The sequence below is a fragment of the Podarcis filfolensis genome (genome assembly GCF_964270895.1).
Source record: "Podarcis filfolensis genome assembly, chromosome: 2".
Lineage (NCBI taxonomy): Eukaryota > Metazoa > Chordata > Lepidosauria > Squamata > Lacertidae > Podarcis > Podarcis filfolensis.
The window spans coordinates 39,615,232-39,628,780 of NC_139605.1; the positions used below are offsets into that span (position 1 = coordinate 39,615,232).

At 45.4% G+C, this 13,549-nt stretch overlaps 1 protein-coding gene across 6 annotated transcripts in view; it reads right to left on the reverse strand.

Moving 5' to 3' along the window:
- PLXNA1 (plexin A1) overlaps nucleotides 1-13,549 on the reverse strand; it is a 300,883-nt gene that overhangs the window by 251,823 nt on the left and 35,511 nt on the right. For all 6 annotated transcript variants that reach the window (XM_083602755.1, XM_083602754.1, XM_083602757.1 and 3 more), the window contains exon 2: nucleotides 875-2,226. In XM_083602755.1, coding sequence (XP_083458881.1) covers nucleotides 875-2,053 — 1,179 coding nt within the window. In that variant the 5' untranslated portion in view covers nucleotides 2,054-2,226. The remainder of the gene's footprint in view (nucleotides 1-874; nucleotides 2,227-13,549) is intronic.

Consider the following 13,549-nt stretch of genomic DNA (forward strand, 5'->3'; position numbering starts at 1 on the left):
ACCTATGAATTTGGAGAGTCCTCTCACTGCCAGTATGAAGCTGCTATCTGTACAGCTGTCCTGTTCTCACACTCTCCTTAAACTACAGAGGTAAGGATTTTGATTATCCCGATTTGGAATCAGACAGAGGATAAAACCAGAAAACAAGAGACCCAGGTAGAGTCGGAACGTCATCCTGGCTGGCTAATATTCCTGCCGTATCATTATGTGGTGCTGAGAGGGCACCATGTTGCACCTTGAATAGCACTTCAAATCATCTGCAATTGTCATCACATCAGTATATCTAACAGTTACTTGGGTCTGTATTTCCAGCAGGACATATCTCCTGTACATGGACACCTGCTTTTTCCCTAATTCATTCCAGTACTTGTCATGATGGTAACAGTGGAAAGTAAACTCAGGTTAGAATAAATGGAACATCAGCATGTCTGTTAGATGGTTAGTGGTCCACATGCTCCTACTTATTGCCTTTCTTCTCAATTCAATCCTTCCGAAAAACTGTCTTGGCAAGAATTTCTGTGCAAATAATCTCTAAAACACATTCCAAAATCAATACAGTCCCCATTCCTCCAGCATAACAAACTTTATTTGGATAACTGAAGATTGGGAGAAGTCATTCCAGAGGCCGGAACTTCTCAACACCCAATAATTATCCTCATACCCCATAACCAAAGCCTAAAACTCCAAACACCAAAATACTGTAGCTGAGAATAGAATGGTCACATGCTAATTGAAACAAATCCCAGATCTTTAAGCAACATCTTCAGCTGCGTACTCAAAGACAGCACAGGTATCTCAGCTGATGCTTTGGATTTATCAGAGCAGAAAGGAAAAGGAGAAATGACAAAGTAGAAGAATGAGGAGGAAGACTTACTGAGTTTATGCATCCCAACTCCTTGTTCAAAAGCCAGGGCAGAGAAAGCTTCCCCTCCCCACGATAGCAAGACTGGATGCGCTCCTTGATCTTGTCTTTGATCTTCTTCAGTGTGAAAAGGCAAAGGACAGATTCCTTTGGTGGCTTCACCCTGTTCTTCTGGCCCTGAGAGAAGATTGTGAAGAGGATATCCTCCTGCTCTGAGATACCCAACTGCTTGGCCAGTGCCTTTCCGGGCTTACTTAGGTAAGCGTCCTGAATCAGGCGATATTCAATGCCATCACGAATACAACCAATAGGGAATTCCACATATGAGTAGAACTTGGGATCATCTACACACAGCCGAACGACCTTGGAGGTGAAAAACTGCTCCCCAGTGGAGTCAGGAGAGGTAAGCTGGGTGTCTAGTTGCAAGGTCAGGTAATAGACAAACTGCTCACTGCTGAAGCTATAGATGTAGTAGATATCAAATGTGGGGAACTTGGACAGTGTGTCTGATGGAATCTTGAGCTGGGATGAGACAAACTCATCCTGATAAACAAAGCCAAACATCTCTGCATTCTCTTCACTGGCCATCAGTTTACGGCTGGACAGGGTAGGGAAGTACTCAGACTTGCCATCAATGGGTGTTCCAATGAAGAGCTTGTTTTGCCCATTTGGGACTTCAATGATGACGCCTGACATAGTTCCTGACTCATTGACACTGGAGAGGTAGTGCTCCTTGCGATGATGGGGCTCACCCAACTTGAAAAGGTCGTCCAAGCGCAGAAACTGGCAAATGCCCTGAGAAGCACTGCCACAGGCTATCAGTCGATTCCCAGAATAATCCACCAGCAGCAACTTGTTGACATTGTTGGTGCTGACTAGCCCATGTGGACAAGACTGCACACTAGGCGGTGGGTAGCACTTCTCATTGTCATCCACGGGCCCCGTGACATGAGTGCGCATCAGTGTCAGATCGTCTGCAAGCTTATAGATCCGGTTGACAGCGCCCACATACACCTCCCCAGTTTTGTTGTGGACCACCAAGTGTGTCAAACTCCAGTCGGTGACCTGGAAAGTCCTAAAGGGAGAGTTGGACTTGGGAGTGCCTTCTTCCAATGGCAGCCAAGCACTCCCCAGAAGCAGCAAGGTCCAGATATTGACCGACAAATGGTGCTTTAGTCTCAGGAGCCACATGGCGAAAGAATCACATCCAGCAATGGTTGTGCATTAACCTATCCACTGGAAAAAAATGAAGCAGAACAGAAGGCAGTGGAGAAGGGAAAGGAGCTGTCTGTGGACTAATGTCTCCTCTTCTTCCACCAGTCTCCACATTCAGGACATTGTGGGTGCCCGCATCCTGCTCAGTCCTAGAAGGAAACACAAAGCAAGCAAGGTTAGACAAACAGTTGAGCCACTCAGAACATAACAGCACAATAGATCCCCACAGTTACAAACATCTCAGGAATGAAGGTGGTTCAGATCTCTGAAATGTTCAGCTGTCTTGGAAGAAGCATTGCACAGAATTTGCTAATCATTCTACATTCTTCCCATTGAAGTTCCCATGACCATTTTGTGCATTCACTACAGAAAATAATTGCTGAATTGTTTTGACATCTTAGGAGAGCTAAGATTGTTATCAGAAAAAAGACAATGTAGGCTTTCCACATTTTCTGTGTTTTTATGGGGCCATGAGCCTTAGAAGCCTTAAGCTTGAACTCACAGTATAAAGGGAATAATAGTGTTATACCTTTTGGCAAAAGCTCCAAGAGAGACAGATGAGAGAGAGAGAGAGAGAGAATTTTGAAGATCTGAAAATGGCTTTAAAAAATAACTAAAATGACTGGGATTAGATCCTTTATAACCCCTATTTTAGCACTTTTCAACCTTGCCCAGATGTCTTGTCTTTCTGGGTAGCTGTACTATCTAAAACAAGATCCCTGTATTACAGTGTTTTCTTGAAGACAGGTCTTTCATTGCACCAATTGAGATTTAGCAAAAAGACTATCTCTGATACAGTGATATACCTCTATATTTGTTTTTCTAAGTTCATAGTACTGAAATGGAGAAACGCAAAAGAACTGATCTCTTTATTAACCAGAACCAGACAGAGGGCCTTCTTGGCAGTGATGCCCGCCCTGTGGAATGCCCTCCCATCAGAAGTCAAGGAAATAAGCAGCTATCCTATTTTTAAAAGACATCTGAAGGCAGCCCTGTTTAGGGAAGTTTTTCATATTTAATGCTGTATTGTTTTTAACACTCGATTGGGAGCCGCCCAGAGTGGCTGGGGAAACTCAGCCAGATGGGCAGGGTATAAATAATAATATAGTGGTACCTTGGGATGCGAACGGGATCCGTTCTGGAGCCCCGTTCGCATCCTGAACAGAACATAAAACGCGAGGGCATGTCTGCGCGTGCGCAGGTCACGTTTTGCCACTTCTGCGTATGCATGTGACGTCATTTTGAGCATCTGCGCATGCGCGAGCGGCGAAACCCGGAAGTAACGCGCTCCGTTACTTCCGGGTTTCCGCGGAGCGCAACCTGAAAGTGCCCAACCTGAAGCACATTCAACCCGAGGTATGACTGTATTATTATTATTATTATTATTATTATTATTATTATTATTATTATAGAATAATGGAACACCTCTCCATACACATTAGTATGACAAGATAAATGATAAAATCCTATCTGCTCTTAACAAAGAATCTGACTTCCTTTTTTAAAAGAAAAAGGAGTTATGTGTTGTGGAGTGCAATCAAATGCATGACTACATAGAAATAATTTCCACTGCATCATCAGTGCCTCATGTGTCCAAGATTGCAACCTCAGACACTGTATGTGGGTGTAGAACTTTCCACAGAGGAGCATTAGAGGTTTTATAGGGAGCTTGAGGGACAGCATCCTTCCTGAGTGTCCTGAGATTTCTTTGGTATGTGCTGGCTAACCTGCACTCACAGTGCATTATGAACAAATGTGTCTACATCATGTTCCACTCCGGGGGGGGGGCACCACCACTACCAGATCTGCAAAGCCAGTGAGCAAGCTCCCTATCCTTCCACAACTCCCCAGGGATGTTGTAGCCTTTCTCAGCCTCCACCCTAACCTCCCCTTACACCTTCATGCACTGTTGCTAAGACTTTGGCCCAAAGACTTTTATTCTACCCACATCTTCAACACAAGCAGGATTCAGTGTACGACTAGAGCTCGCTATTCCAAGTAATTCCGTATTTGTGACTTTTAAAGACAGCTCTCCACCCTTGAAGAAAATACTTTTAAAAATCACCGCCTACACATCCCAACAGCACAAAAGATCCCACTAAAATAGATTTCAGTAAGATATTTTGCTTCTCGTCAATATTTGTGGGACCACTGTTACCTCTCCAGCTTGACCAAGTATTTAGCTCCACTAGGAGGTTGGCAATGTCCTGCCTACCCATCCATAACCGACAAGCTACAGAAGGCTGCCTTTTTATCTTCAGGGTTTTCTCTTTGCCCAGGCAGGGGAGTATTCTGACCTTCCTCATTCTCCTAGCACTGGACAGCCTTGAGGCTGATCCTAGATTTCCAACACACTCCTAAAGGTCAGAACCAGTCTTCAGGCAGAAGGCGGGGCATGGGAGGGTTGCACATCGCTTGAGCTTCCACCCTGAAGTTCACTAGAGTTATTTTTCTTCAATTGCACAAAGGGAAAGAAGAAACTTGTTCTTTCTTCCAGTTTGGTTAGACGTGTCAAATGCCCCCAAAAGACATAGCTGCACACAGTTTACATGAAGGGCAACATACATGGAAGTAGAGAATCTTGGCTACACAAGAGCCCATACTGTAAAGTTTAACCTCTGGCTTCTTTAGCCTGTGCCACTGAAACTCAATTTAGCTCATAAGGCAACAGATCCTGGTCCCTCTAGCCCAAACATAGGCCCTTGGAGATGAGTAAGATTAAGGCATCCTATAGTTTCTTCATGCCAAGAATTGGAAAGGGGAAAACAGTAAGAGGGACCAACATCACTTCTCTCCTTTACCAGAGCCTGGTGCAATATGAGGTTTGAACCTTTCACCCACCACCCCTGCACCCAGTTCTGTATGAATCAGAGGCAGAAGGGAGGGGAGGGAGAGATCTGTCACACTCAGCAAAAAAAGTCAGTCACCCCAGCTTCAATTTCCTCAAAGCTGCAGAGAACTTGAGCAAGCAGTGGGGACTATTGTGATGAGCATCTAAGACAACAGTGGCTGGCACAGAGGCCAGGGTATCCACTTTCTGCAATGTCTGAGCAAATCTGCCGGATATTATATTCAAAGCCCAAACCTCTGGTCTTCTGGGTTTAGCACTGAAATCAAGACCTCTGCTTCTATGTTTAGATCCAGATTATGACAGGTTAGCAAAATCAGAAATCCATGCAATCTTTGTAAACTCAAGGCATGGAGAATCTGTTGGACCCCCCAGTATGACCACCTATCCTAGTATAAACACCAGCCTTTCAACTTCCCTAGTGGAAACATTAATGGGAATAGCCTTAGCTAAGTACTGAATGGGCCATCCAGGATTAATAATTTGCCATTCACAGACTTGGCATACAAACTTAAAGGTAAGGAATTTTGGCTCACATTGCTTTGCTGTAGGTAGCTGAAAAAGAAGACAGAGCTCACTTCCTTATGACCTGTTTATTGAGCATTCATTCTGATTTGTTTGCACAAAGTTTGCAGGGTTAAATGAAGTTGCATAAAGCAAATGCGATTATCCCATGCTTCCCAGAGCATTTTCCCTGTCACTCTCCTTATTGCAAAGAGTTCAGTTTGCTAGGGGAAGTGTGTTTGTTATGCAACAGCTCCAAATCAACTTTAAATGCGGGACCCGAATTTACCAGTATGTGACTCAAATCTCATCCGAAACAGAACGAGCCTGAAAGAACCCACAGCTGATCAAAGCAGCAACCAATTCCTTTCACTAGGAAAATTTCCACATACTGAGAGAACACTCTACTAATATCTTCACACTCAGCCCTACACCAGAAGAGAAACAAATTTCATTTTCCCCCCTCTGGGTGGGGGGAGCCTTGCTCCTGCAGAGAGGCAGTTGGTGGAGGGGGAAGCTGCTCATTCACCCTTCAAGTTCTTTTTCTCCCCACTACCAGCAAACTCACACACAGAAGTGGAAGTGTTCATTGCCTTTCACCATTTACCTAATTGGACTTTAATGTGCTGAGTGGTTGGCCATTAATGAGATTTTACTTTTTATAAAGACAGGGAGAGAAAACAAAGAGAGACCATCACAAATGAGGAGAGAAATAAATGGTGACAATTTGCAAAGAGGTAGGGCGGCTGTTCGAGTAAGCAGAGAAAGTTAGAATTATGGGATCCGACTTCCAGTTCTGACACTGATTTGCCAAGCAAGTCTAAATGATTCACTACCCACCTGTGTTTTCCCCACCCTCCGAGCTGCAAAACAGGGACAAACGCAATTCTATGGATCCACAGAAACACTATAGGACCTCTTGTATTGCCTAGAGCCAAAGCCGCAAGGGAATATACATTTATGTCTGATATTTGGATGCAAGAATCTATGTAGTATTCTGTATCATTGACCTTTTTTAGACATTTTGTTGAGGTTTTATGCTGAGCAGGCAGTGTCTCGAACGAAAAGGAACTAATATGATATAAATGTACAGATAAAAAATAAATGCATTCTTACCCCCACTCCCCTACAAAAATACACAGGGAGAGCACAGAGCTGTGAGACAGACACTCGATGGAAGGAAATAGAGAAGGCAATTATCAATTGCAATAAGAAAGGACAGAGTTTTCCCCTAAGTCAGAAAGATAGAGGATCACAAAAAAATCCTTCTTGAAGCTTATTCCTTGTGCCCCTTAAAATGGTAAAGGGACCCCGACCGTTAGGTCCAGTCACGGACGACTCTGGGGTTGCGGCGCTCATCTCGCTTTACTGGCCGAGGGAGCCGGCGTACAGCTTCCGGGTCAGGTGGCCAGCATGACTAAGCCACTTCTATACTCTAAATACTTAAATTCATGTTAAACCATCAGCCACTTGCCTGCTGAGCCAGATATGCTGGGAATCATTTCCCAAGCAGTGATCATAGGTGTTGGGGTATTCAGCAATAGCTAGTGTCTCCCCACCACCACCCCATTTTCATAAAAGGTATCCTTCTTACTAACAAAACACACACACACACACACACACACACACACACACACACAAACTGCAAGCAGGATGTCTCTTCTAGGGACAGAAGCTTCAAGCAAAGAATTGGTTAGATGATACTACACAAGAAGGATTTGGTGATAAAGCTGCACTTTCCGCCTCAGCCTTGCAAAGCGATATCCCGTTGAAATCCATTTGCTACTCTCCGTCCTGCATCACTCCTGCTCTTTTATTTACCCAAATTGCTACAGGGAAGGATTGCCTCTACAAGAGGTGGAGCTCATTTACCAACAGCCAAAGATTTATAGACACCCGCGACAGGGATGATCAGACTCGTTCGTCACCCCGAAACAGCCAGAAGAGAGTCACATCCCTCTCCTGTCTGCAGTGACAGATGTCTGCTGCAAGAGCTCTAATAGCAAAGCTCCTTCCTTCCTTGCGTCCTTACCGTGTCTCAGAAACTATTAAAACTACGCCTTCAAGAACATCAGATCCAAACTCCAGGCAGTTACAGAGAACAAAGGAAACGTCCCACATTCAATACCACCCACCATGCCGTTTAGTTGTTAATTTTATTTATTACACTGCATCTCACCCTACTCAGGGTAGCATTTAGCCTCTCAACAACTCCATTAGATAGGTTAGAATGAGAGTCTGTAACTTGCCCAGAGCTCTCTGAAGACTTTCATAACCAAGTAGCAATTTAACCTGGTGTTCCACACCCACAATTCTAGTCACCGCACCACACGGTGTGACGCTGTACAGCAAAACACAAGTGAGCCTGTCAGGTTTCCAAAGTAGCAAGGAATACCTTCAAGGAATTTGTTGGCACCACTGAGGGCAGATGCTCGTAACCGCATGACTTCTGCTGTCACATTACCTTCCTCCCGCAGAACCACTCCCATTTACCGTCAGCAGAATTGGTAAGACTCACACAACTTGAGCACACACCGAGAGATTTTCTACACCACACCACACTGAGGCACCCAGAGCTCCAGCTTCTGCAAGTGGATCCACACAATGGCCACCCAAGCAGGGGTTTTGTGTACACAAGCTCTTCATCCTTTCCCTCTGACATATTGGCATCTACACAATACAGCCTTTGAAAAGTAAGTTACCGGGAGCTTCAATTGCTACCCAACACAGCAGCTATTTTGCTGATGGAAATCCAGTCATTCACCCACAATACCAATGGGTTCCTCATATGCTTCCAGGTGCAATTCTAAGGGCTATTTATCACCTATCAGGTCCCAAATGGAATGAGACTAAGATATAAGGGGAAAAAACTCTTCTTGCATGAGCATTGCTGCACACTAGTCATCAGGCAGGGTGGTATCCTGCTGCTCTCTTATAGTACAGAGTGCGAGGAAAGGGGGCCAGGCCATCTCCACAGCACAGTCTAGATCATGGAGCTCCCCACCCAGGGGGACCCAGCAATCTACCAAACACAGCAATGACATGTCCGGCTCTCTTCTTCCACTACACAAAATTTAGTTGACTGAACTGAGGTCACACGGTTTCACACGCCTGCTGCTGCCACAAGCAACCAATGATGTGGAGATGGGGATTCTGAAAACGCAGACTGTTGGGGTGTCGCCACATGAAGGAAGCTCTAGTCTAGTAGGTGTCACTTGTGTTGTTTCAGGCGGCTGCCAGGCATTTACCATCACATCAAGTGTGGCCCTTAAGTTTGTAAGCCATCTGAGCAGGACCAAAACTCTGTAATGTTTTGTGCAATGCTTGGAATGCTGCTGCCATGAGCAAATGCTAAACAGAAGTAGCAATCGAAGTTATGGTATCCTAAATACGTAAGCACTTTGCAGATTAAAAAGGACAACTAATGTGCACGAGCTAAAGTGTCCTGTTTTATATATAGACCCGTCAGATAAAACGCTCGAAAGACAAGGCAGGGAACCAGCCCCTCACTTGGTGTCTTGGCTCAGTCAAGCTGCACAGGGAAATCCTCTGGCAAGCATCAAGTGTCTAGAATTCCCTACAGGGAGTGGCACTAATAGAAAAAAATTACCCCGGGCAACTCCTTGGCTCTACTAGGATTATGCGACAACATCTCAATGCAAAACAGGAATCCCAACAGTGTGCCTGGCATCCTTGCTCGAGGGTGCACCAGACTGTGCTTCGAGAAGACTAGCAACAGCTGCAAAAAAAATTAGCCTGACCTGGCATATAAAAGGCTACAGTCCCTGGACAAAATAAAATTTTAAAAAGCTCCTAAAAGTGACAGCCTTTTTGCTGGAAAAGTAGGCAAGGATGTGGCTGACACACCCCTGGCAATAGAACCCCTTGTTTGGGAGAGACAGCAGTAGTAATAACCCACAGAAGTCGGGCTCCTCCAGACAACCTATTTATTGAGCATTCATCCTGATTTACTTGGAAAAAGCTTGTGCAGAGGCTGCTTATCGAGCATTTGTCCCCGTCTGTTTGCGGGAGGGTTATGCAGCAATGAGTATTCATCCTGCATTCGTCTTGATTTGCTCACCGGGTGTTCAGACGTCTTCTCATTAGACATTTCTCCGTCCCACACTTTTCAATGCATTTTCTTGTCACATTCCTAACCGCAAGAAGTCTGTTTCGTTTCTTTTTCAAAGTGAATTTACTGTGCTAAGGCAGCGGAGCACTTTAATGCACTTTAACTGAGCAAACCTAAATTTCTTGGTGTGAGCTTGAATCCCTCCACAATAAACTGACGTTCTGGAGACAAACCTGGCCGGGTAGACACACTGCAAACATCACTGCACTGATTGTCCCTGTGAGAAGCACTTCTGCATGGAATCTGCTTCTTATTCAGTACAGATAGATCACATCTTGTGCTGATTTCTCATATGTGATTGCAACTTTATGCGGATTGCTGAAAATTAAAGGTGGGGGGGGGACAGATCCAAACTCGGGAGCCCTAGCCCCAGCTCAACCTTCCCAGAGCCTGATAAGCAAGGTGAGGGGTTTAAAAAGAGCTTCCTCTTGGGAAGGCCCACTCAACACCAACTTCAGATAAGTAGGGATGGTCACATGGGGCAGTTCTGGCTTCACACAATTTTGCCTCTATGTGCAGTAGCTCAGAATGTAACTCCTGCATGTGATGAGATCTACCTGTACCTATCCCTCAAACTATAATATACTTCCGAAATAGGCAGGCCCTTTCCACTGGAGGGGCAATAATGCATACAGATTTCATAGAATCATATATTTGTAGAGTTGGAAGGGACCACAAGGGTCATCTAGTCCAACCCCCTGCAATGCAGGACTCTTTTGCCCGAGGTCGGGCTTGAACCCATGACCCCGAGATGAAGAAGCTTCATGTTCTAAGATGCTCTCTTTCATTGCAGAGATCCATGAGCATCAAAAAGAAAAAAGCGTAGTCTGTTGTGCTTGATTTCTCTCCAGTTACAAGGAGGAAGATCCAGTACATAGATGGGAAAGGTCAGAGAGACCTCTGTTCCACTTGTGCCAATGCACACCACAACCAGCACAAGAAGAGCTCAAACCAACATCAGCAAGGCAATTGGCAAAGCTCCATATGAGATATAAGGGGACTCAGGAAAATCTTAGAATGGGCAGAAACATCAGGCCCACGTACCATGCAAAAATATTGATTGTGTATACAAGCATCCTTTCCTCCTCCAACCTTGGACATCTGACAGCAAGCACTTCCCCATTATCAGAGCAGGACGTTTATGAGCATGCTTGTGACCAGCAAGCAGTACAGGAAAAACCGAAGTGCAGCCTTTTAACAGCATCCTGAGAGCAGCATTCCTGTTAACTCTTCTCTGGCATGCATGGGAGTAATTCAAGCAAGGTCTTGGCTTGCGTTCGAGATAGTAAGTGCAATTCTAACCAGCCCACGCAACTCTTTCCAGCTGAGCAGGTGCCAGGTTGCAGCTGCCCTTGCTGTTTGTTTCACAAACAGAACTCATAACCCCTATTCCCACCAGAAACAACACCAACTCCCAAAGCTTGCCAGCCAAAGGGACTACATTAATCCCTGCCCGAAACCCAAATCACAGCACTGCACTACAGACTTGGGCAGATGTATGTTCCACTGAACTCAGTAGGGCTTACTCCCAGGTAAGTGGGGTTAGGACTGCAGCCTTACTCACTGAGATGGCAAAGATGAGACCTGGGGTGAAGGAGTGCTGTGTGTACACACACACTTCCAAATTCTGTGTGTGGATTCACACAGCATATGTAGATAGGGATAATGTTGCCATTAGTCTAAATAAAGCAGAGCAACTGTACAATTAAAGGATCAAGTGGTTAAGAAGTTGATTTCTGTGATAAGCCATGGGTCCTACAATTAGACCTGGCTCAGAAGAGAACTGTAATTGATTGGGTACCACAATAGTACTCCCATTTTTTCAGATGGCAATACTCTGCTTTAATATTTTAACCAGGTCTTGCCGGTCCCCAACTTCTCAAGGGCCTTGAACGAAGAAACAAAATACATGGGTCTGTTGGCCAGGCAGATGCAAAACCCAACATGGATAAAGCTTTCTGGATGACCTTGGGTCTGTCACCTTGAGAAATGATTCTAGGCATGGCCAACCCAAAGGGTCCATACTGCTTCCAACTGCTCATTCCTGTTCTGTGCCTGAAAAGGTCTTTCAGGATCATAGCTGTCAACTTTTCCCTTTTCTTGCGAGGAATCCTATTCAGAATAAGGGAATTTCCCTTTAAAAAAGGGAAATGTTGACAGCTATGCTCAGGATACACAACCTGTGGTGGCTCATCAGTCTAATTCACTTCCCCAGACTGAGTCTCCTGGTTCCAGTCCCTGAGTCTCTGGCATTTAAGTGCAAGATCATAGAATTGTAGAGTTGGAAGGGATCACAAGGGTCATCTAGTCCAACCCCCTGCAATGCAGTAATCTTTTGCCCAATGTGGGGCTCGAACCCATGACTCTGAGATTAAGAGTCTTGTGTTCTACCAAGAGATGATCCTTTCTTTGTGTTTTCTCTTCCCCCACCCCCTCTTTGAACGGGGCTCTTCCTAGAGTTTGAGTCCATCTTTTCTGTTTCTCTTCTGAGGAAACCCAGTCTCTCTACTTCCACAAGAAAACAGAACCTCGGGATGCCAGAGACCTGGGTTCCTTGCACAGGGCGCTCCTCTGTCATAATGGAGTTTTGTGGCAGGCGGGAAGTCTGTCCCATTCAATATAATCTGGCTGACTGATTTCCATCAAGTTGGTTTGTAACACCTTGATTGAGCTAAGTAGCTAATCTTATCCCTACAAGCAGCAGGGTGCAGATTGCCAAGCACCAAGGAAAGCTTAACAATTCAATTGCACTGCCTAAATAATAGCACTTCCATTATTAATATCAGAGTAATGAACCACAGGTACGCTACAGGTACCCTTCAAGATTGTTCCGAAGACAGGCAGCCTCACACATAGAAAGGCAATTTGCAAGGACAGGATCTCCTCTCCCTTAACTCATTGAGAAAGCCTTTTTAAGTAATAGCTTTCTCAATGAACTAAGGTAAAGGACCTCTAGATGGTTAAGTCCAGTCAAAGGCGACTATGGGGTGTGGCACTCATCTCACTTCAGGCCAAGGGAGCCAGCGCTTGTCCACAGACAGCTTTCTGGGTCATGTGGCCAGCATGACTAAACCACTTCTGGTGCAATGGGACACCGTGACAGAAGCCAGAGCGCACGGAAATGCCATTTACTTTCCTGCCGCAGTGGTACCTATTTATCTACTTGCACTGGTGTGCAATCGAACTGCTAGGTTGGCAAAAACTGGGACAGAGCCTACTTGAACAACTGAAAGAAGGAACTCTATTAGCCTTCATAATGATCCTGGGAATGGGGGGGGGGGCTACTGGGACTACAAAACTTCACACTTGAAAACATTCCCTCCTCTATTGCTAACTACTAAACCAAAGGGAATCCTTGCACGTTTAGCACATAGCTGGAAGGGGCCTTGTGGGCCATCAAATCCAAGGCATCACTCAGTGCTGGAAACCCAGAGCCAGAATGTCCCCAACACATGGATGCCCAGCCTATGCTGAAAGGCCTCCAGTGAAGCAGAGCCCACCACCACCTGGTTGGTTCCATTGGTTGGTTCCATTGCTGAACTTCCCTTACTGTTAAAATACTTGTTCCAATGGTCTCTGATATAGGGTGAGGAGTCCAATGGGAGAGCCGCCTTCTGTCACAGTGCTGCATTTGCGGAAAATTATGTGTGATTATCTTGCTGCGACAATGCAGTTATTACAAGCACAGATCCCCATGCCCACCTCTATCCGCTGTCAAGGCCACATGACAATCTATATTGCAATGCACTCACAAGATGCCCTGGTGGTAGTACGAAAGCTTCTGGTACCAACTGGCTGAGTTGCCTTAATATTACTCGGTAGGGTGGTCAGGCAGAAGGTCACTGGCCACCAATGGGTTGGAAGCCTGAACAGGTCTTGCCAGTCTTCACCAGCCTAGTGTTTTCCAGTTTTGGACTCTCAATTTCCACCACTCCCATCCTGGCTGAAGCTGGTGACAGTTGTACTGGAGGGCTGGTCTAAAAAGAAG